Source organism: Arachis ipaensis, chromosome B08, assembly GCF_000816755.2.
Source record: "Arachis ipaensis cultivar K30076 chromosome B08, Araip1.1, whole genome shotgun sequence".
Taxonomy (NCBI): Eukaryota; Viridiplantae; Streptophyta; class Magnoliopsida; order Fabales; family Fabaceae; genus Arachis; species Arachis ipaensis.
This window is the reverse complement of record NC_029792.2, coordinates 23191858-23215330: the sequence shown is the minus strand read 5'-3', so window position 1 is coordinate 23215330 and position 23473 is coordinate 23191858. Positions and strand designations below refer to the sequence as shown.

The 23473-nt window shown below is 42.6% G+C and overlaps 2 protein-coding genes and 1 pseudogene across 2 annotated transcripts; 1 reads left to right on the top strand and 2 right to left on the bottom strand.

Annotated features, from left to right (window-relative positions):
• On the top strand, positions 426-18362 carry LOC107610758 (ABC transporter G family member 11). Its single transcript, XM_016312761.2, has 7 exons — positions 426-702; positions 15568-15647; positions 15981-16451; positions 16532-16618; positions 16702-16833; positions 16916-17200; positions 17349-18362. Exons 1-7 carry the CDS (start codon positions 441-443, stop codon positions 18030-18032), a joined length of 2001 nt encoding a protein of 666 aa, XP_016168247.1. The 5' UTR covers positions 426-440; the 3' UTR covers positions 18033-18362.
• Positions 18290-19291, bottom strand: LOC107610757 (ABC transporter G family member 11-like). The gene is made up of 2 exons (XM_016312760.2): positions 19285-19291; positions 18290-19133 (listed from the first exon to the last, which is right to left on the bottom strand). Exons 1-2 carry the CDS (start codon positions 19289-19291, stop codon positions 18454-18456), a joined length of 687 nt encoding a protein of 228 aa, XP_016168246.1. The 3' UTR covers positions 18290-18453.
• The window catches only part of LOC107612974, a 24427-nt pseudogene continuing 20830 nt past the window's right edge, over positions 19877-23473 (bottom strand).

Here is a 23473-nt window from a genome sequence, read left to right as displayed (position 1 = left end):
ATAATACAATATTGCAGTACATCAATAATTAAAATTAATATTTATCAAAATTTTAAATTTATATTTAAAAAATTTGGATTCATATAACGTGGACTACGGCGGCTTTTGAGCCTCTTGTTCCTTTTTTAATAAAAATTATAATGTTCAAAGAAAAAGTAAACGATATATGAATAATGAATAAAATATATTTATTACTTTAATAATGATAGGGTAAAATTAAAAGAAAATTTGATTCCAGAAAATAAAATAAATGAAAGTGGGTAAGAATTAGTTATAGTTGTCTATTAAAACACGTTGAAATTTATTATGGCGATTGAAGTTAGACCTTGAACAACTAATTAAGAAGTGGAAGTCTTAATTAAAGACATTCAAGAAAAACGACACATTGCGTGTATAAATAAGGAACGAAGTAGAAGCTGAAATTGGCGCGTATAAGAATAATGGCATGTTATCCTGCACGATCTGAAGCCATGGTGGTAGAGATTGAGCATGATAATGATGATGAGAAGGGGAATAAGAGAAACGAAGAGGGTATGTGTATGTATATGACATGGAAGGATGTGTGGGTGACTGCATCAATGGGAAACAAAGGAAGCAAACCAATTCTTGCCGGTCTAACCGGTTATGCCAAACCGGGCCAGCTATTGGCCATAATGGGTCCTTCTGGTTCTGGCAAGTCTACCCTTCTTGATGCCTTAGCAGGTATTTCATATTTCCCTATCTATCTACTCATATACCTTTTTCATTTTTTTTTTTTACCAAAGATAGGAGACTCGAACCTGCAACCTATTAATTGAGTATGGAAAAACTATGTCATTTGAGTTATAACTCATTGGCATACCTTTTTCATTTCATTCAAAAAATCGGGATACATTTTAATTTACACTTGTCTTCTTATAAAATTAATACTTAAAAATTGTTACATAATGATTTAATCGTTACGTGAGGTTTACTTTTTAATTTACCCATTAATATCACTACGTATGTTAAACTTGATTCCACGGCAGGGTAAATGTTACGGCCTGGCCCAAACTCACGCGGGTTAACCCGACCCGAGTTTCTTGATGATATAAACCATTGACAATATGATTTGGTCGGCGAAGAAATGGAAATGGGTGATTAATCTTGTTTTGGTCATCTTAATAATTATCATTTCAGTACTTACTTTATAAACAATGTCAAAAAGCAAATCCAGCGGCTAATTAATCACAACATTTTTGTGTGGCTGGGGAGATAACCCTATTAAGCAAAGTTCAAAATGATCATGGTAGTAGCAATTTTTAGATTCAGTTTGAATAAATAATTTAATTAAATTTTTTTTGATAAAAAAAATTTTTTTTTTGGTGAACAACCAAGAGAAAAAATAAAAGAGCAGAAAAGAAAAAGAAAAGAAATCAGGTTCTTAACAGCAAGAGAGGACAAACCACCTCTGGCGGCTGGTGCCAAAGGTGAACCTCATCAGCTCCGCTACCTCCAGATCCCATCTTTGCCAACCGATCTGCCACGACATTAGCTTCTCTTGGGATAAGCTCAAAACGAATATCCCAATCCCTTCTTAACTTCAAGTCAAAGATCCGTTGTATCACTTCTTTTTCAAGATGCCAGAATGGAACTTGCCAACTAGTCACTAGCTCAAAAGCTGATGCGCAATCTGTCTCACAGACAACAAGCTTAAGACCCGCCTCCCAAGCCCAAGCCAAACCTTTCCATATACTCCACAACTCCATCTTGATGACACTAGATCCAAAGGAATTTCCTGAGCATCCCATTACCCATTGACTGGAGCTATCGCGAATTACCCATCCAAAACCAGCACAATCATCTCCCAAGTTCACACTCCCATCACAATTTAACTTCCAAGCACCAGGTTCTGGCGGAGACCAAGACAGAGATTTTAATCCCTGGATGCAACACACTCGATTCTGAGTTGTATATTCAAAATCCACCATGCACCTGCGAGCCTTGTATGCAACTGACCCAGCAAATCCAAAAATTCCCTGAAAATTACCCATATTTCTGTCTTGCCAAATTGACCATATTATAGCTGCAAATTTGGAACAACCTTCATTGAGGAGGCCATGCTTGAACCAATCATGCACCTCGTGAGAGCCAAAGAAACACACATCAGAAAAACCTAGAGAAACCCAAACTGATCGCACCACTTCACAATCCCGAAAACAATGAAGAATTGTCTCCGGAAGTTGATTGCAACGTGTACATAAGGATGAGGAGGAGAGATGTCGCCAAAAACGCAGATATTGAGTTGGTACAGCATCATGAAGGCAAAGCCACATTAGGAGCCTCAACTTTTCAGGGACCCGCGCCTTCCAAAGCCAAAGCCAATTGATATTCCTATCCCAATTCAACTTATTCTGAATTAACCATAAATATTCTTGTTTAGCAGAGTAAAGAGTGTGCTCCCAACTCCAACTCAAATCACGACCAGAAGCCGAAATATGTACTAAACTAAGAATGTCTTCCCTTAAGTCCATAGGAATAAAAGAGTAAATCCTCTCCAAATGCCAAACTCCATCATGGTAAACATCTTCAATGGTCAAAGCAGCCTCACAAATATCAAGAAATTCAACCCTCGCTCCTACTGGCCCAAAATCCGACCAGCTTTATTAAGGAAGCGACCTTTCCAAGATGCTAGCCTATTAGTAAGCTTATTAACCACATCATTAAAATCAGCTTTAGTAACTCTGCCATGCTTAAGGGGGACACCAAGGTATTTTCCCAGAGAATTAGCAAATCGGATAGAATAAATACCAGTGAAGAGATCCTTGCGTTGTCTAGAAACATTCATAGAACAGATAGCACGAGATTTGTCAAAATTCACCTTCATACCAGATGCTCTGCAAAAGGTGGCCATAGTGTCCAAAACATGAAGCACTTGAGATTTCTTCGCTTTGCAAAAAAGGATAAGGTCGTCTGCAAAAAGGAGATGGGAGATTACAGGACCTCCCCTAGACACAGTCACTGGTTTCCATCTACCAACCTCCACTTGCCTAGCAATGAGGCAACTCAACCTCTCCATACAAATAACAAATAAATAAGGAGACATCGGGTCTCCTTGCCTTAAACCCCTCTTTGGCTGAAAACCATCCAACCGGTTACCATTCCACATTAGAGAAAGGGAGGAAGACTTTACACATTTCATAATAAGAGAAACAATAGTACCTGGAAAGCCAAACATTAGGAGAGATTGCTCCAAAAACTCCCAGCTCACCCTGTCATAAGCCTTTTCTAGGTCAATTTTAAAAGCAAGAACACCTTTCTTTGATTTGGTTTTCTTCATAAAATGGAGAACTTCCTGGGCTACAATGATATTGTCTGGGGCACCCCTTCCAGAAATAAACCCTCCCTGCAGAGGACCAATGATATCTTGTAGAAAAGGTCGTAACCTCTCCACAACCACCTTAGTTATAATCTTGTAGATGACATTACAGAGGCTGATAGGACGAAACTCTTTCATGCGAGACGGGTTATCAACTTTAGGAATCAGCACCACCAAAGTGTCAAATAGAGCACTATCCAGATCAAACCCAGCGAAAGCCTTCTTAACAAGTTCCCATACCTCTGTACCAACCACTTCCCAATATTCCTTGAAGAAAAAAGCCTGAAAACCATCGGCACCTGGGGCCTTAAAAGAGTTCATGCCCATAACCACCTTCCTAACCTTTTCTTTAGAAACATTTCTTGTGAGACTTTCAATAGCCTCACGAGATAAAGAAGGTAATTCCTGATCCCCCATCACATCAAGTTCTACCTGTTCCACATTACAAAAAAGATCTCTATAAAATCCAATTGCACATTCTTCGAGTTCTTGCGGATCAGTACTCCATCTTCCATCCTCCAAAAACAACCCCTGAACCTTGTTACGCTTCCTCCGCATAATGGTTTGCATATGAAAGAACTTAGTATTTCTATCTCCAAATCTGACCCAGTGCTCTCGGGATTTTTGATACCAAAACAACTCCTCTTGCATAAGCAGATTACTATATTCAGCCTGTAACTCCCTTTCTTCCTGTATAAGGGATAAAGCATCAACTCTCTCCATTCGCTGTTGGATACTGGTCACACGCCTCTCCAATTCCCTCTTTCTTTTAAAAATATTTTCAAAGACATCTCGGTTAAAGGCCAAAGCATCATCTCTGACCTGAGAAAGACAACGAATAGGATTGGGTCTACCCTTGTCCCAAGCACCCCTGACCACCGACAAAAAACTTGGGTGATAAGACCAAGCTACTTGAAAACGGAAAGGTTTTACCCCGACTCTTCTATCATTACCTTGACATTGTATCATAATGGGACAGTGGTCAGAATGCATTCTCGCCAAATTCTCCACATAGCTTTTCGGAAAACGAAAACACCAAGCATCAGTAGCCACAGCCCTATCCAGCCTCTTCGAGATGAACCGATTACCCTGCATATGTCTGAACCAAGTGTACAAAGATCCATGGGCTCCCAAATCAATCAAACCACACTCATCTAGGAGAGCTCCAAACCGCTCTGCCCTTCGAGAGACAAAGTTCCCACCTTTAACCTCAGATGAAAGAAGGATCTCATTAAAATCCCCAATAGCTAATAAAGGACCTGAATAATTTCTAGAAAAATCTGTCAAAACCCTCCAAGCTTCTTCCCTTTTGCTAGGAACGGGACTTGCATAAATTGCTGCACAGACCCAAGAAAAACCGCTATTCGAAAATTCAACACACACCACTTGCGAACTCGCTGCCACGACATTGCAAGATACTCCGGGCGATGCAGAAAGCACCCAAATACCTCCACTATGCCCCTGAGCTTCTTCAATATGAATAGGAGTATAACCTAATCTGTTCCAAAAGACAGCCATCTTTTGGAAAGCACAATGAGTCTCTAAAATGATAAAAACGTACGGATGAAAATTCTTTACCAATTGTTTCAGATGCACCCGAGCCAGCTTATTTCCAGCTCCTCTCACATTCCAAGCTATAATGTTTACACAATCCATATTAATATTACTTGGAGTGAGACCCACACCTCAGATTATTTGAGGGTAGTGAGTGGGGTCTCCACTGTAACCACACTGTGCCCATTCTCAACCGGAGAATTCTGAAAAGAATTAGGCCTTAATCTCTTTAAATTGCTTTTGAATGGCATTTTAGAAGTCCCCGCGCCTTGCGAATAAGCCCCTGCCCGTTCTGAACCAGGTCCTTGCTTGCCACCCGTCACACCTTGAGCAGAGGTAAAACCTGACGAAGCTAATTTAAAGTTCCTCGCTTGTTTTAACACTTGATTGCCCTTACTTATGTGTAAAGATGATTCAACCACATTGATGCCTTTCATAGCAGGTTCTCCTTTAGCAACATAATTAGAAGATTTATCCACATAAACTTTTTTGGACTTATCCTGGTCATGCATACCCAAAAAGACCTTCTTGCCCTTTGCCTTTCTTTCCACTTTGGTCCACGTTGTATCCCCTGCATGTGCCCCTTCCATTACATGCACTTCCTTATCCTTATTCTTATCTATCCCAATTGTAGTACTACCAAAAACAAAAGGCTTTTCAATATTAGAAGAAAATGGCACCTAATCTATCTTCTCATGATCTTGTTCCTTGTCTTCATTCACCCCTATTTTATCAATGTTCGCTGAAATTGAACTAATCAATTTACAGTCCACACCAACATGCCCATAACAACCACACGTATTGCAGACCAACTCAAGGCTTTCATATTCAACATCCAAAACCCTCCCATCCACCTCAACACTACGAGTAATGGGAACGCCTAAATCAATCTCCACACAAGCCCTCGCATACTTCCCTCTTGCTGCCATCTTAGTTGCTACATCGACTTTCACTGGCTTTCCCACCGCAGCGACGATCCTCAACATAGCCTTCTCATGGTAGTAACGAATCCCTAAGCCGTAAAAGCGTACCCATACCATGGTGGATCCAAAAACCTCCTCCTCTGAATAGAACTCAGGTGACCATGGTTTTACAGTAAGATAGAACCCAGATATCATCCAAGGACCACCAAGTAATACCCTCTCCCGATCTTCGAAAGCATCAAATTTCACCAGAAAATAACCATTTCCTACATCCAGAACTTGAAACCCACCCTTCAATCTCCACACCATACCCAACTTATGCACCATTGCCGTGTAACTCATATGCTTGCCCAAGACTTTGACGACGATCGCTTCCTTATATGGTACAGATAACGCCGCCAGCCCTTCTTCTGAGAAGATGACCCGAGGAGGATGCGAATCCCCGTGGTTCCCTTTGATCACCTTGGCTAGCCTCTCTCCATCTAAAGCCTCATTCCAAAGCATAGGAGACGGAGACTTCTATCCAGTCACCATGTCGCGGAAGGAAACCTTTTGAAAGCCATGTTCTTCCTTAGAAACCCTAGTATCCTCCTCCTTCTCACCAGATACAAACCCCCGACGCTCTCCCCTTAGTTCTACCGCCAGCATTACTGGTTACCTCACTGTGTGTCACCCTCTTCGTGAACCCCCCGCTCACTCCGTCACTCATACCTAAACCCTAGCAGAAAGAGTACAGAAAGAGTACATCGGAATACATTTTAATTTACACTTGTCTTCTTATAAAATTATTAATACTTAAAAATTGTTACATAATGATTTAATCGTTACGTGAGGTTTACTTTTTAATTTACCCATTAATATCACTACTTATGTTAAACTTGATTCCACGGCAGGGTAAATGTTACGGCCTGGCCCAAACTCACGCGGGTTAACCCGACCCGAGTTCCCGCTGGCCCAACAACGCGCCCTCCACCCGACCCGGACACGCGTCCCGTACGGCTTGCACACAGTCGTGGGATCCCGTTCAAGGAGCCGCTCGAGGCGCACACCGAGTCCCCAATACGAGTCGGAGAGCACTGGGGGGCGGGTACGCCCCAGAAGAAGAAGTCGCGACCCCATTATCTACGCCCGACACGAAAGGCGGCGCGCGTCGAACAGAGGCGACGAGGAGGCTCACCGCGAGAACAACGAGTCGAGAAGAACTGCCCGAGGACCCGTCATAATAGGAGCGACTCCTTTCCACCGCTCCATACTCGAGGTCCGACTACCGAAACACTTCGACAAGCCGACAAACATGAAGTATGACGGAACGCAAGACCCCCTGGAACACTTGACGGCCTTTGAGGCCAGGATGAACCTAGAAGGGGTGGGAGATGAGGTCAGATGTCGCGCCTTCCCGGTCACCTTAGCGGGCCCGACAATACGGTGGTTTAACAACCTCCCGCAAGGCTCGGTGATCCAATTCTCCGACATCAGCCACGCCTTCTTGGCTCAATTCACAACTAGGATTGTCAAAGCCAAACACCCAATCAATTTGCTGGGGGTGACACAGAGACCCGGAGAGCCGACCAGGAAGTACCTGGACCGTTTTAATGACGAGTGCTTGGAAATTGACGGTCTGACGGACTCAGTGGCAAGTTTGTGCTTAACGAACGGGCTCTCGAATGAGGACTTCAGGAAACACCTCACCACAAAGCCCGTCTGGACAATGCAAGAGATCCAGTGCGTGGCCAAAGAATACATTAATGACGAGGAAGTCAGCCGAGTTGTGGCTGCCAATAAACGGCAGCCGGCCTATAACCAAGCCCGGCACTTCGAAGCCAGAGAAAGACCAAAGGAACACGCCAGGGACGGCGGTCCGAGTAAACCACCCAAACCGTTCCCCCGAGTTGGGAAGTTCACCAACTACACCCCCCTCACGGCATCGATCATAGAAGTTTACCAACAGATAGCAGAAAAGGGGATACTGGCGAAGCCCCGACCACTGAAGGACAGGACGGGAGGAAACAAGAACCTCTACTGTGATTATCACAAGGGTTACGGGCACAAGACCCAAGACTGCTTTGACCTAAAGGACGCCCTCGAGCAAGCTATTAGGGACGGCAAACTCGCCGATTTCTCCCACCTTATAAGGGAACCAAGGAGACGCAACCGGGACCACGACAGCGAAGATAGATCCCGACCAACGAGGCGACGACAAGAACCAGAGGGTGACGACCACGGCCTCACGGTGGTAAACGTGGTAACGGCCAGAAATACCGCCCCGAAGTCGAAATCGGCACAGAAAAAAGATGCCAAGGTCCTAGCGATCTCCACCTCACCCGTTAGAAGTCTTAAGGGTCTCCCAACTATCTCTTTCGGCCCGGAGGATCAATGGTTCGACGAGGCGCCGGAAAGTCCGCCCATGGTCATCACGGCTAGGGTCGGAACTGGCCTCATCAAACGAATCCTGGTAGACACGGGGGCAGACTCAAATATCATGTTCCGAAACGTTTTCGATGCCTTGGGATTGAGAGATTCCGACCTGACGACCCACCAGCACGGTGTGGTAGGGTTAGGTGACCACTTCATCAAGCCGGACGGAATTATCACACTCCCGACCTCTGTGGGACAAGGGCAAAGACGGAGAACAGTCATGGCAGACTTTGTGATATTACGAGATTCGACGGCTTATAACATCATCCTGGGGAGAAAGACCATTAACGACTTGGGGGCAGCTATGAGTACGAAACTACTGATGATGAAGTTCATCACCGATGATGGATCCGTGGGATCCCTCAGGGGCGACTTGGAAACGGCGGTCGCTTGCGACCACGCCAGCCTTTCTCTCAGGAAAAAATCCAAGGAAGCGTCAGGGGTCTTCCTGGCCGACCTGGATGCCAGGGTAGACGACAAACCCAGACCAGAGCCAGAAGGAGACTTGGAAAAGTTCAGAGTCGACGAGGAGGACGATAAATTCACATTCATAAACAGAAACCTCCCCCACGAGATAAAGGAGCCTTTGATGGAAATGATCAGGGCCAATGCCGACCTCTTTGCCTGGACACCTGCCGACATGCCCGGGATAGATCCCCAGCTCATGTCGCATCACCTGGCCGTAAAGGCAGGAGCCGAACCAGTGGCCCAGAGAAGGAGAAAAATGTCGCAGGAAAGGGAGGAAGAGGTGGCCAAGCAAACGGCCAGCCTCTTAGAAGCGGGATTCATCCGGGAACTGGACTACTCGACTTGGTTGTCGAATGTGGTTCTGGTTAAAAAACACAACGGGAGGTGGAGAATGTGCGTGGACTACTCTGACCTCAACAAGGCTTGTCCCAAGGACTGCTACCCCCTACCTAATATTGATGCACTCGTCGACGCAGCGGCAGGGTACAGATATCTGAGCTTCATGGACGCCTACTCAGGGTACAATCAGATACCGATGCACCGACCCGACGAGGAAAAAACGGCGTTCATAACGCCAGGGGGCATCTATTGTTACAAGGTAATGCCGTTTGGTCTAAAAAATGCCGGAGCCACATACCAAAGGTTGATGAATAAGATATTCAGCGAACTCATGGGCAAAACAGTAGAAGTCTATGTGGATGACATACTCGCAAAGACCGCACGACCTGACGATCTCCTGAGCGACCTTAACGGCGTTTTCTCGTCCCTACGACAACACAACATGAGGCTTAATCCGCCCAAATGCGCGTTCGCCATGGAGGCCGGAAAGTTCCTGGGCTTCATGATCACTCAAAGAAGAGTGGAAGCCAATCCCGAGAAATTCCAAGCGGTCCTTCAAATGAAGAGTCCGGGTTGCATCAAAGACGTCCAGAGACTTGCTGGGAGATTGACAGCTTTGTCCCGTTTCCTCGGTACAGTATGAGCCCCGACATGCAATCAAGGCCCAGGCAATGGCAGACTTCTTGGTGGAGGTAACGGGCGACCCTCCCGAGGAAACGGGCACACGGTGGAGGCTTCATGTGGACGGAGCCTCCAACCAAACGTCCGGAGGAGCAGGGGTCATCTTGGAAAGCCCAGCAGGGGTCATCTATGAGCAATCGACCAAGTTCGAGTTCCCAGTGTCGAACAATCAAGCAGAATATGAGGCTCTCCTAGGCGGACTAATGCTGGCTCGGGAAGTCGGGGCGACGAGGGTCGAAGTATGCAGCGACTCCCAAGTCGTCACCTCACAGATAAACGGAAGCTACCAAGCCCGGGACCCCCTCCTCCAAAAATACTTGGAAAAGGTTAAGCAAATGACAAGCCAGTTCCAGGAGGTCATTGTCCAGCACGTTCCAAGAGAAAGGAACACACGAGCAGACCTCTTGTCGAAGCTTGCGAGCACAAAGCCAGGATCGGGCAACCGGTCGCTCATCCAAGGCATGGTGAAGGAACCAACGGTCACCCTCCACTTGACGGAGTCGAGCCCTTCATGGCTGGACCCCATCACCAACTTCCTGGAACTCGGCAAGTTGCCCGAAGATGAGAAAGCAGCCAAAGCTTTAAGAAGGGAGGCGGCCAGATATGCAATCATACAGGGACAACTATTCAAAAAGGGACTTAGCCAGCCCCTATTGAAGTGTTTGCACCCCGACCAAACGGACTACGTGCTCAGAGAAGTCCACGAGGGGTGTTGCAGACACCACATCGGGGGCAAAGCCCTAGCAAGGAAGCTCATCCGAGCAGGATACTACTGGCCGACAATGATGAAGGACTCAAAGAAATTCGTCAGAAAATGCACGAAGTGTCAACAAAACGCCAACTTCCACAAGGCACCGGCCTCCGAGCTAAGCTCGCTAACGACTACACGACCTTTTGCACAATGGGGAGTCGACCTCCTGGGACCTTTCCCGGTCGGCCCAGGACAAGTCAAATACCTCATCGTCGCCATTGACTACTATACCAAATGGGTGGAGGCTGAGCCACTAGCCACGATATCGTCCTCCAACTGCCGGAAGTTCATGTGGAGGCAGGTGATAACCCGTTTCGGTATCCCGGAGGTGGTTATCTCGGACAACGGGACCCAGTTCACCGACAAGAAGTTCATGGAATTCCTCCCTGGCCTGGGGATAAAGCAAAAGTTCTCCTCAATAGAACACCCCCAAACGAACGGGCAGGTAGAGGCCGCAAACAAAGTCGTCCTCCTTGGTCTAAAGAAGCGCCTAGACAATAAGAAAGGGAGCTGGGCTGACGAACTCCCCTCCGTCTTATGGTCTTACAGGACAACCGAGCAAAGCGCCACGGGGGAAACTCCCTTTCGCCTGACATACGGGGTCGACGCGGTGATACCAGTCGAAAACGGCGAACCGAGCCCCCGACTACTGCTCGCGGGCATGAGCGAAGCAGTCGAGAAAGACCTGATTGAGGAAACGAGGGAGATAGCTCACCTAACAGAAACCGCGCTGAAACAAAGAATAGCCCTGCGTTACAACGCAAAAGTCCTCAAACGAGATTTCGAGGAAAGGGACCTCGTCCTGCGACGCAACGACATCGGCGTCCCGACCCCAGGGGAAGACAAGCTAGCGGTAAACTGGGAAGGACCCTACAGGGTAAGGGAAGTACTCGGCAAAGGTGCTTACAAGCTCGAAAGACTCGACGGCAAGGAAGTACCCAGAACATGGAATGCGGGTAACCTGAGAAGGTTCTACCCATGACCAGACGATTCGCCGAACTAAGAACTTAAATAAATAAGTAAATACCCGCTTTGTCCACATGACAATTTACCTTTTTATCTTGTCAAATATTCGCCATATTGGTTAAATTGCTTGGCTAACGATTAACTCATACTTAGTTAATTTGCTTTTTACTCATGCTTGCCTACTTGTCTGCTTTTTTACTTCCTCCCTACGTGCGACGCACACGAGCGCACCTTAAAACGGAAGACCGGGACTGATCACCCCGGGGGCCATCTTAGTCACGGCCAAAGACCACTGCGACGACAACACGACCACGGCAATCCAAGCCATAACTATCACAAAACGGGAAAACCGGCGCGAGCCCCCCAAGAGAAATAACAACGAATACAATAAACGACAACCCGGCCAAACGACCAAACAAGTATAACTTATCAAGAGTCAAAACAAAGAACGAACAACAGGTTGTTCAGCAAATGCATTACAAAATATCCTAAGTTACAAGACTTCACTTCCTCGGCATATCAACGATTTTTCCGTCCTGGATAGTCTTGAAAACGCCAATTGACGACGTCTCGAAATCAGGAGCAGCGATCCTCAGCTGAGCCTTCAGGGCATCTTCGGTCATCAAGATAGCATTCTTCCCTTGCTCCTTGGCCACCTTAAGCTTCTTCTTAAGCTCAGCGGCCTCTGCTTTAGCGGCCTTCGCCTCCGAGACGGCCTGCTCCCGCTCCTTTTTCAAGGTGACAACCCGACCCTGAGCGGCGTTCAGTTGACCCTCCAATGTCATCTCGCGCTCAAGAAGCCGGGCCACGGTCTTATCGGATGCCTTCAACCTCTCCGCAACAAACGACGACTTCTCCTCAGCAGCACTAAGCTTTCCCCCCATCTCGGACAGCTGACCCTGGAGGAGTTCAACTTGAGCCTTAAGGTCATTGTTTGCCTTAGCAGAAGACTCAAGCTTCCTCCGAAGCGCCTCCATACCGGATAACTCGAATTCGGCCTTCCGAGCTATCACGGCCCCACGAAGCAAGGTGCGATACATCCACCTCGCCTGCCCGGACAGTTCGGTCTCATGAAAATGCTCTTCTGTCCCGGGTATCAGTTGGGAGTCAATGAATTTGGTAGCATCAAAGTTCCTCTCCATTATGGTAAGGGCCCCTTCCGGGCTGGAAGACATCTTTCGCTTCTTGGGAGTATGGATAAGCTCCACATCACTATCCGGATGAGGGGTGAGAGTCACATGCCCATCAGTGGGCCTTTCCTCGCGGGTAGGGGAAACCTGGCCCCCTACGCCCTGTTTTCCCGACGTTTCGGTATCCCGGGTAGGGGAAGCCTGGCTCTCCTTCTCCCCCGAAGGACCCTCCGACTTACTGACGTCCTTCTCTTCGGCATTCTCGTCATCACTTGCCTCAAAAAAGGTCTTCATCAGATTCTCAAGACCGGTCATGGTAGCAGACATTTCCACTGCGACAAACAACAGGCACGTTAGTCGTTAGATCGGAAAGAGAAAAACAACGACAAAGAAACATAGGCAAACAAAGAAGACAACTCACGAATATAGCTCCTGGCGGCCTCCCGCTCACCCATAAGAAGATGCGGGTTCACGGGGTTCTTTTCAAAGATAGCAAAAAGGACGTCGGCTATCTGCTTATCTACAGCCGACAACCTTTTGTACGTCACTTTGACGAAAGGATTCGACCCCGCGCCAAAACTCCAGTAAGTCTGGATAAGGCGCTCCCCCTCTAACGACAACCAGAAGGGGTGACGACCCTTGACGGGACGAACCTTGAAGTACTTATCTTTAAAACCGTGGTAGGAATCCTCAAAAAGGCTAAAAATCTTCCTACCCTGGGCAGAACGGAAAGAAAGAAACCCTTTTCTCGCCTTCCCCTGTTTGGAGGGGTTGGTAAGGTTGAAATAAAAAAGAAAAACGTCCACCGACATCGGCAGCTCCAAGTACTCGCAGACCATTTCGAAGCAGCGGATCGAAGCCCAGCTATTCGGATGAAGCTGAGACGGGGGGACGGATATCCGGTTCAGCAGCGCCATTTGAAACTCGGAGAACGGTATCCGAATGCCAACTTGCGTGAACATGGACTTATAAAACCAGATCCAATCGGGGACACGAGGGGAGTGAAAATTGAGCTCATAAATACGCTCATGGGGAGCAGGGACAATGGCCTCGTAGTTGGCCTCTTCGTCAGTCCCCCCACACAAGTAGCCGGCTTGCCGGAACTCCGTCAATTCCTCCAAACCCATCTGGTTGGGTGAGCTCCTTATATCGTCGGTCACCCAAGCATACGGGTCGTAAGCCGCACCAGATCCGGAAGACCGGGAGACAACGCGAGGCATACCTACAGCGGGGTACCACTCCGTTAGTCTATGAGGTCGGGAGTCCGAAAAAACTCAGAAACTACGCCTTTTCAACCCAATCGTGACCAAACACGGCTAAAAACTACGCCTACCACATAAACCACCCAAAAAACCTATCCTGGAATGGTACCCCTCCCCTAACTCACCTACCCCAACATTGAAAAACCTTTCAACAAAAATAAACTAGCCATGCAACAAACGCAAGCTGCAATCGCACAGCAGCAGGACATAACACAGATACCAAAGGAAAGAGACCAAAAAATTACCTGGAATGATGAAGGAAACTTGGACTGAAAGTTGAAGCAGGAGGGAGTTCGCACTGGAAGCTTTGGATGTTAGGGAGAGAAGGAGTTGGAAATAGTAAGAGTGGGAGGTGGATAGGGAGAAAACTGTTTAAAAACCACTTCCAAAAGCGCGAAAGGAAGCAGGGGCAAGATAGTCTTTGCCCGCAGGTTTTTTCAAATCATTATGAGCATTAAATGCCCAGCGCGGAGAACGAAACGGCAAACAGATGGCACAGCAGATCAAGAGACACGCGCACAAGAGACGTGTCTCTCCCACGATCAGCCGACCCAACGACAACGTACGAACGTAGGCATGACGCGCCACCAATGGCCCTCACGGCCATCGCTGACACGTCGGGGGCACTGTTACGGCCTGGCCCAAACTCACGCGGGTTAACCCGACCCGAGTTCCCGCCGGCCCAACAACACGCCCTCCACCCGACCCGGACACGCGTCCCGTACGGCTTGCACACAGCCGTGGGACAGCGCCCTTGAGGGTATGGGCCTGACCACTTGAGGGGCCCACTACTGACATGTATATAAGGGGGAGACTGGCTCTCCCCCCGAGGTACGTCACATTCTTACACCACCTCCTTTCCGCCTGCACATATTCTGACTCTATTAGTATCCAAAAAAATTTACACAAATATAAAATAATTTAATATATATGAACAAAAATATTTAATTAATAACTCATATATGATTTTAAAAAATACTTAAAAATAGGCGTGCAGCATTTGTACTTAATTCCGTATTTTTAGGTACATGGATCTAAGATCGTATAAAATAAAGATGAAAATTTTATGTAATTATTTTTATGTAAAGTTAATAATTGATAATTATTAGATGATAATTTAAATAGTCAATGAGTAATAGCTCAAATGGCATAGTCTCTCCATACTCATCTAAGAGGTTGCGAGTTTGAGTCTCCTATTTTTAGAAAAAAAAAAGATGATAATTTAATCAAATTTTTCAAATTATCTGAATAATTTTTAACTATTAACTTCACACGAAGATAATTAGAAACAATTGAACTATAATGAACCCATCATTGAAACTCCTGATTTGATATTTCTATTGACATTAATTATTTTAAGATAAACTAAGAACAAATTTAACACCTTTCCATTTTTTTTTTAAATTATGTGCTATCCCTCGATCGAGTGACATTATTTAAAGAAGATTACATGATGGGATATCAAATATAAAATACAACACACACATAACCATAGAATACATTTAAATTTATCTTAGAAATGTTAATTAAGAATTAATAATACAAAGTTTTACATTGTGATCATTTAATAAAATGTCTGTACTTATTAAAAGAATGTAAGATTGTAAATAACCGAGTTATATACCTTTTCTAATGCAATCATATATACTTAATAATATATATTTGTCAAAAGAATTTTAATATTAAGATATATGTAAATGCATTATTAATAATGAGCTATATGTTTGAACTCATATTTCAGGTAGATTAGATTCAAACACAAGACAAACAGGAGAGATTCTCATCAACGGTCGCAGAGAAGCGCTGGCCTATGGAATCTCGGTACAAAACCACACACTATAATATTTATTATTTTTTATTAATATTTAGCCAGTAATAATTCGTATTCATATTTACATGAATTTTACATACAAGAAGCATATAATTTGTACTTATATTTATCAGAATTTATACACAAAAATCAATACTATTTGTAATCATAATTTTCAAAATTTGTACATATAAATTAGTAAAATTAATTTGTTAAAAACACTTTAGTATTGGTGCTGATTAAATGATGGTGAAAAATACTAAAAATTACCATGCCACAATAATGATTAAGTAGTAGTCTTAATTAATTTGAATAATTAGCAAGAGTTTAAATGTATGGCATAGGCATATGTGACACAAGATGATACCTTATTAACAACCTTAACGGTGAGGGAAGCAGTGCACTACTCAGCTCAACTCCAACTACCTGATTCCATGTCCAAGGCAGAGAAAAGAGAGAGAGCAGAAATTACAATAAGAGAAATGGGTCTGCAAGATGCCATTAACACAAGAATTGGAGGTTGGGGCATTAAAGGAATCAGTGGTGGTCAGAAGAGACGTGTGAGCATCTGCATTGAGATCCTAACACGCCCAAGGCTCTTGTTTCTTGATGAACCAACAAGTGGACTTGACAGTGCTGCTTCCTATTATGTCATGAAAAGAATTGCAAACCTTGTTCAGAAAGATGGCATTCAAAGAACCGTTATTGCTTCAATACATCAACCAAGCACTGAAGTCTTTCAACTTTTCCATAACCTTTGTCTTCTCTCTTCTGGTACAACTGTTTACTTTGGACCTGCCTCAACTGCTACTCAGGTTCGTATCTTTTTTTCTTCTTTTAATTCATTTAGTTTTAGTTATAATATTAAATTCTGGTTTTGTTTCAATGTATGTAGTTTTTTGCTTCCAATGGTTTTCCATGTCCTGCACTCCAAAACCCTTCTGATCATTTACTGAAAACTATAAACAAGGATTTTGATCAGGTAACTAAGATTAGCTTCACTTGAAGATACTTGAGAGCATTCAGAAATAATTTGATGGTATTTTGAATTAACTACTATTTCAGGATACTGACATGGGTTTATCTGGCACTAGAACAGTGCCTACAGAAGAAGCAATTAGAATCCTTATAAGCGCATATGAATCATCTGAAATTAACCAACAAGTTCAACAAGAAGTTGCAATGCTATCTAACCAGGTTTCTTTCATTTCATGTCTATTGCGTGTGCATTCATAAGCTATAATAAAAGCATTGATCCATAACTCAATTTATGTTTCAGGAGACTAGATCAGTAGATCATAAGAAGAGAAGGCGTGCTGGTTTCCTTAATCAGTGCATTGTTCTTACCAAAATATCATGCGTGAACATGTTTCGTGATCTAGGCTATTATTGGTTACGTCTTGGAATATACATTGCATTGGCCATAGCCACTGCCACAGTTTTCTATGATCTAGGTACAAGTTTCAGCACAATTCAGGACAGAGGAGCACTTCTTATGTTTGAATCTTCATTCATAACTTTCATGACCATTGGTGGATTCCCTTCCTTTGTGGAGGTCATGAAGGTAATTTAAAGAACTATTCATCACAATATAGAATTTAATTTTGATGCACTGTTGGTATAAAACTATTTTTCGTATGCATCCAATCAAATAATGTCATGTTAGTAAAAATAACTATTTTTAATTGAATTGTTGTTATATATATACGTAGGTATTTGAACGAGAAAGATTGAATGGGCATTATGGTGTTGTGGCATTTGTAATTGGGAACACAGTATCTAGTGTGCCGTACTTGGTTCTAGTATCAGTGATTCCAGGAGCCATAGCTTATTACCTTCCTCATCTTCAAAGAGGATTCGACCATTTTGTTTACTTCATATGTGTTCTGTTTTCTTGCCTCATGTTGGTTGAAAGCCTAATGATGATAGTTGCAAGCATAGTCCCAAACTATCTAATGGGAATCATAAGCGGCGCCGGAATCCAAGGAATCATGATGCTGGCCGGAGGGTTCTTCAGATTGCCCAATGATCTTCCCAAACCATTTTGGAGATACCCAATGTTCTATGTTGCATTTCATAGATTTGCATTCCAAGGATTGTACAAGAACGAATTTCAAGGGCTAAGCTTTGCAACAAATGATGGAAATGGCTCCTACATTAGTGGTGACCAGATTCTGAGGGACATGTGGCAAGTTGACATGAGTTACTCCAAGTGGGTCGATCTCGGAATCTTGCTTGGGATGATTTTGGTGTATCGAGTGTTGTTCTTCTTGATCATCAAGATTACGGAGAAGTTGAAGCCATTTTTTGTGTCATTCATTTCAGGGTCTCCCAAGCGAGAAACACTAGTGATGGAGAATAATGATGATAACTCTGCACTAAGTCATGAAGCATAAACCCAAACATAAATCTAACTGTATGCTTATAATTATTTTCAAATTAAATCTATAGTAGCTAGGTTTGTGATTTATTTTGGTGATTTTAATTTGTATATATATTATTGTTGATTGGTACATAAGTATTGTCTTGTAAACCAATTTAGGTTGGTCGAGTAATCAGTTCTCTCATCCAATTAGTTCAGGAATTATGCTTGAGTGTTGAAGGCAAGCTTCAGATTTATTCATCCATGGGCAATGCAATCTTGTAATCCATACGATAATCATAACCACTATTACTCAGTATCTGATCTCCTTAAAAAAGAAATAATTATATACAGTTCTTCTCAAGTATTATAATAACCTCAGTTCACACATACTAAGCAAATATATGATTATATTATATGTTATTATGGTTCTGCAAGGCAAGCAAGCAAATGAATCATGCCATTGCTCCTAGTCTAGTCACCTTAGTGAACCTGAACTTTGCTTGCGGGCAATTATTCATTGCTGTCACAACAATAGGCTTCACTTTCTCAAAGCTCTTGATGATCACCAAGAACAAAATTCTGTATGTCACTGCCATTCCTATCAATATAGCAACATCATTCCATTTTGAGTAACCAATTTCCACTTGCCACAAGTTTCTAAGTATCTCTTCCCCACTAATGTTTATCATAGCTCCTCCATCTTGATTATTGTCGGTGAATGTTAGGTCTTGAAACTCGTTCTTGAACAATCCTTGGTATGCATACTTGTGGAATGAAATATAATGCAAAGGGTATCTCCAAAACGGTTTAGGGATATCGCTTGGAAGCCTATAGAATCCACCATCCAACATCATCACTCCCAATATTCCGGTGCTGAAGATTATGCCTAGCAGGAAATTGGGGACAATGCTTGCAACAATCATCATGAGACCCTCAACCAAAAAGACAGAAACAAAAAGTATAGATGTAAAGTAGATGAATTCTTGGTGTCTTTGGTAAAGTCCAACTAGGTAATAAACCACTGCTCCAGGGATCAGTGACATCAATAGCAAGAATGGAACTGAAGATAATGTGTTGCTAATGGTGTATGCAGTTACCCCATAATGTCCATTGAGTCTTTCTCTTTCAAACACTTAATTATGGATCATTTCACCAACATATTCAGTAATTTGACATGATCATATTTAGAATGTTTCTTGAATACAATCATTATTGCGCTCTCTGCCTAAATATTGTTCATCCACGTTGGATGAGGAGTGAGTTCCAATCTAGGCAGAGCTCACGCCCCATTAAATAGTGGATGAATAGTACGTAAGTGCACATAACAGGGTGGTATAGGTATAATTATGTCACATAGTTTGTTCTTAACAGAAATAGTAGTTTACCCTCATATCTTCCACAAAAGAAGGAAATGCACCAACAGTAATGAAGGTAAGGAATGTAACAACAAATACAAGCAGTGAAGTTCTGGCTTGACATCAAATAAATCAAGATTTAAGCCTTTAACATTAGGTTTATTAAAATTTTTGCTACAAATAATGTAGCTATGATTGTTGAATTTTGTGCAATATGTGTCTCAAGGTTGATTTGTGTACCTGAATTGATTCACTGCTTCAGCCAATGTCAAAGAACATGGTACCAAAACTTAAAGCCAAAGCACCATAGATAAGTAGGCGCAACCAGTGATAGCCTACGTTACTTTACATGTGCACAAAAGATCCCCTGGTAAGGACCATGCACTGTTATAAAAAATCAGCATGACTTTTCTTCTCCATTGCATCTAAGTCTTGCATCTATTATTAAGACCTTCAGCAATTATACAATTTCTACTGCATATGGATATTAAATCAATTTTTTCAACAAGTAGTACTCACCTTTTTTTTATTTGAACTATTTCTTTATGAACTTGGTGACTAATTTCAGATGAATCATTTTATTCAACAAGTATATGAATGGATTCTTCTGTGGTTAGCCCTTTAGCCAATCCTTTCTCAGGTCCTCCTGAAACAAAGAGGTGAATCAGTTGAGTTTCTTTACAAATTTAGCATTGTAGCATTGAAAAATAAATTAAATTCATATAACTCAAAAGTAATAACGCTATCTTGCCAATGTTCTTACTTCAAAAAGTTCCATGTTAATCAAGCAAAACTGAGAAGTTAGTCTTTAAATTAAAATGTGAATATTTACAAATAATACATTTGCTGTAGATAAAGAAATATCAGATAGTATTCATAGAAGTTAAAAGGAAATCACAGGCCCCATGCCGAATTTTACCAATTGTTGTCTTTCAGATTGAAGTGTTAAAGAACCCTATGAGACAATGAGATTGGGCAGTAATATGTTTAATGGTAGCTGGTTAGTTCTCCGTCACTCACATCAGCTACTTCTGATGAAAGCATAAAATATGTTAAATGATTAACACAATCAAGTAATTTCATTATTGATTTAGAGGCAAACCATGATATATTATCCTACGCATAATCGATGCTAAAATAGTTAAAGCTCAATGGTCTCTCGAGAAATATTCAGTTCAGTGACCAAATCTGAAGTAACATAGGATTTGCAGTTTGCAACTTTACATTATCCATGATGTTTGCCATTGCTGCTATAGAGATAATTGAAGGGTATGCTAGAATTAATGGTAGCTGCTAAATGCTCTACAGTTGCATAAATAACATCAGAATAAGGATGTGTTTTATCCTCTACCGAGAAAAGATGAATATTGTTTAATTCAATCCAGCTGCACCCTGGATCTTTTCTCAATTTTACACTCTGCAATCTCTTCCTAAGAATTGACTTCTGCCCCCATCTACCTAGCACCGCATACATATTTGACAGAATTACCAAAGGCACGGTCGGGTTCGGATCCAAGCTGAACAACTTTTCAGCAACTTTCTCCCCTACTTCCATGTCATTCCAGAACCAACATGCATGTAGTAAAGCTCCCCAAATTAGGCATCTTTCTAATAAACTCTTTAGCTTCTCTTACATGGCCTGATCGACCAAGAAGATCCACCACACATGTGTAATGTTCTATGCTTGGGGTTACTTTGTAAAGTTCCTCCATCGAGTGAAAGATTTTCAAACCTTCATCAACTAGACCGGCATGGGAGCAGGCAGAAAGAATGCCAACAAAAGTAGCAGCATTTGGCACAACTCCTTGAACTAACATCGAGTGGAAGAGTAAAATTGCCTCGGATCCTAGTCCATGATATGCATACCCATTGATAAGAGCTGTCCATGCTGCTACATTGGGTGAAAAAATGCTGAAGAATGACCTTTGAGCATCAGCCAAGCGACCACATTTGGAGTAGAAGTCTATAAGGGCAGTCCCAACATAAACATTTGCTTGGAACGGTGTCTTGGTTAAGTGGCCATGAAGCAACCGTCCTTGCTGAAAAGAACCTAGAGATGAACATGCACGAAATAAAACAGAGAACGTCGATCTACTATAATCAACTGACAACCTACGCATCTTCACGTATAATTTTAATGCCTTCATGTACTGGCCATTTTGAATACAACCAGACATCATCGAATTCCATGTCACAGGATTTTTCTCATCTTTAGTTTTATCAAAAAGTTTCACAGCTTCATCAAGTTCACCGTTTTTGGAGTATACAGATATCATGGTATTTAAGGAAGTTAAATCCTTGAGACTCATTTGATTGAATAATTTCTTTGACTTCTCAAAATGACCAATCATAGCATAACCTTTAATCATCAAATTATATGATACGTGATTCGTCTCTCTCAACCTGTAAAATATCATCTCAGCTTCTTCAATTTTTCCCGCGGAGATAAGGCAACCAATCAACAAGTTAGTCACATTCAAATAAGTTTCTCCTCTCATGCTCTCATGAACTCTCTTGGCATCACCTATGGCTTCACAATCACAATAAAATTCAATCAACCCGCCACCAATCGCATTATCAAAAGCAAACCCTTCCTTGATGCAATGCCCATGAACAACCTTTCCCTGCCATAGAGCTCTCAGTCTAGTGCAAACTCTCACAATAGAGCACAACGTGACCTCATTAGGCAACACTCCAGAACTCCTCATACACCAAAACAAATCCAAAGCCCTCTCATGCCCATCTTCCCTCTTCGCATATCCAGAGATCAACATGGTCCAAGCCACAACATCACGATTAGGCATCTTTTCAAACATGTCTAGAGCCTCACCCATATTGTCACGCTGCACATAACCCGCAAGCATCAAGCTCCATAACACATCATTCCCGCCATGAAGCTCCTCAAAAACTACCTTAGCTTCTCCAATTCCACAACACTGAATGTAAAAATACAACAAAGCACTCCCCACAAGGCCAAATCTCTCGTATCCAGACCTCAAAAGTAATGAATGAACTTGCTTCCCATGAACAAGTGACCCATAACGTGAGCATGCGCTCAACACCGAAGAGAAAGAGACCTCGTCAAGCTTAACGCAAGAGTGGTGCATGAGGGAAGCAAGGGCCAGAGCTTCAATGTAGCATCCCCATTGCGAATATCCGGAAATCATAGTATTCCAAGTGGAAACAGTTCGAAGCGGCATATCATCGAACAGGTGGCGTGCTAATTCAGGTCCGCCGGATTTAACTCTCCTGCTAATGGAAATGTTGGTGGCAATCACGTGACGAAGACAAGGAGTATCCAAATCTTTCAAAAGGGTGGTGAAAAGTCGAAACCTTTGCTTCCAGCAGTTGCACTTCCAGGTGCCAAGGAGGAACAACTTCTTCATGGTGTGGAAAAGATGGTGGTGTCTGGGCTTTGGGACGTAAAACTTGTGTTATTGTTCTCTCATCAATCAGAATAGACATTAAAATAACTAGAATGAGACCTGCGTGATGCGCGGACGATAAATTAATGATAGTATATAATAAATATTAAAAATGGCTATGTTTTGTAAAATTAAATTAAATATACGTAAATTAAAGTTAAATTTAAAAGGTATTTTATTTAAAATAAATTGTAATACAAAAAAAATTGATATTGGAGTTGTACAAAATGATATTTTTATTTGGTGGTTTGATTTTTGTATTTATTTTAGTTGATGGACTTAGTTTTGTTATATGATGCTCGTCATCCTTCTTTTTTATTGGTTATTGTTAGAGTTGTTGTTTTTTTCTTTTTATCGTAGATTCTTGTGAATGCATGTTCTTTATGAATTGTTAAGTTGTAGCACTTTTTATTGTGTTGTTTGTTCCATCTTTGCATATATGTTCTTATTCTGAAGATGTGTCTTGAATTTGTATGGTTTTCTTTCTCCTTAATCTCTTTATGTGCATGTAATTTTCTAATAACATCTATAATAAAAAGAATAAAAATGTGTAGAATTTTGTTTGAATAAGTTATTTTTAATAAAAATAATTGAAATAGTATAAAGTGAATAAGTTATATTTAATAAGAATAATTTTTTTTAATAAGTTATTTTTTAAAATTTTTTTTAATAAGTTTTTTTTTTATTTTTCT

Bases quoted from the DNA above. Each gene is read 5' to 3' on its own strand.
- LOC107610758 (XM_016312761.2), top strand. From the start codon at position 441: ATGGCATGTTATCCTGCACGATCTGAAGCCATGGTGGTAGAGATTGAG. The intron at 15,648-15,980 runs GTACAAAACCAC...TGTATGGCATAG, and splicing joins CGCTGGCCTATGGAATCTCG to GCATATGTGACACAAGATGA. The intron at 16,834-16,915 runs GTTTCTTTCATT...TTTATGTTTCAG, and splicing joins TTGCAATGCTATCTAACCAG to GAGACTAGATCAGTAGATCA.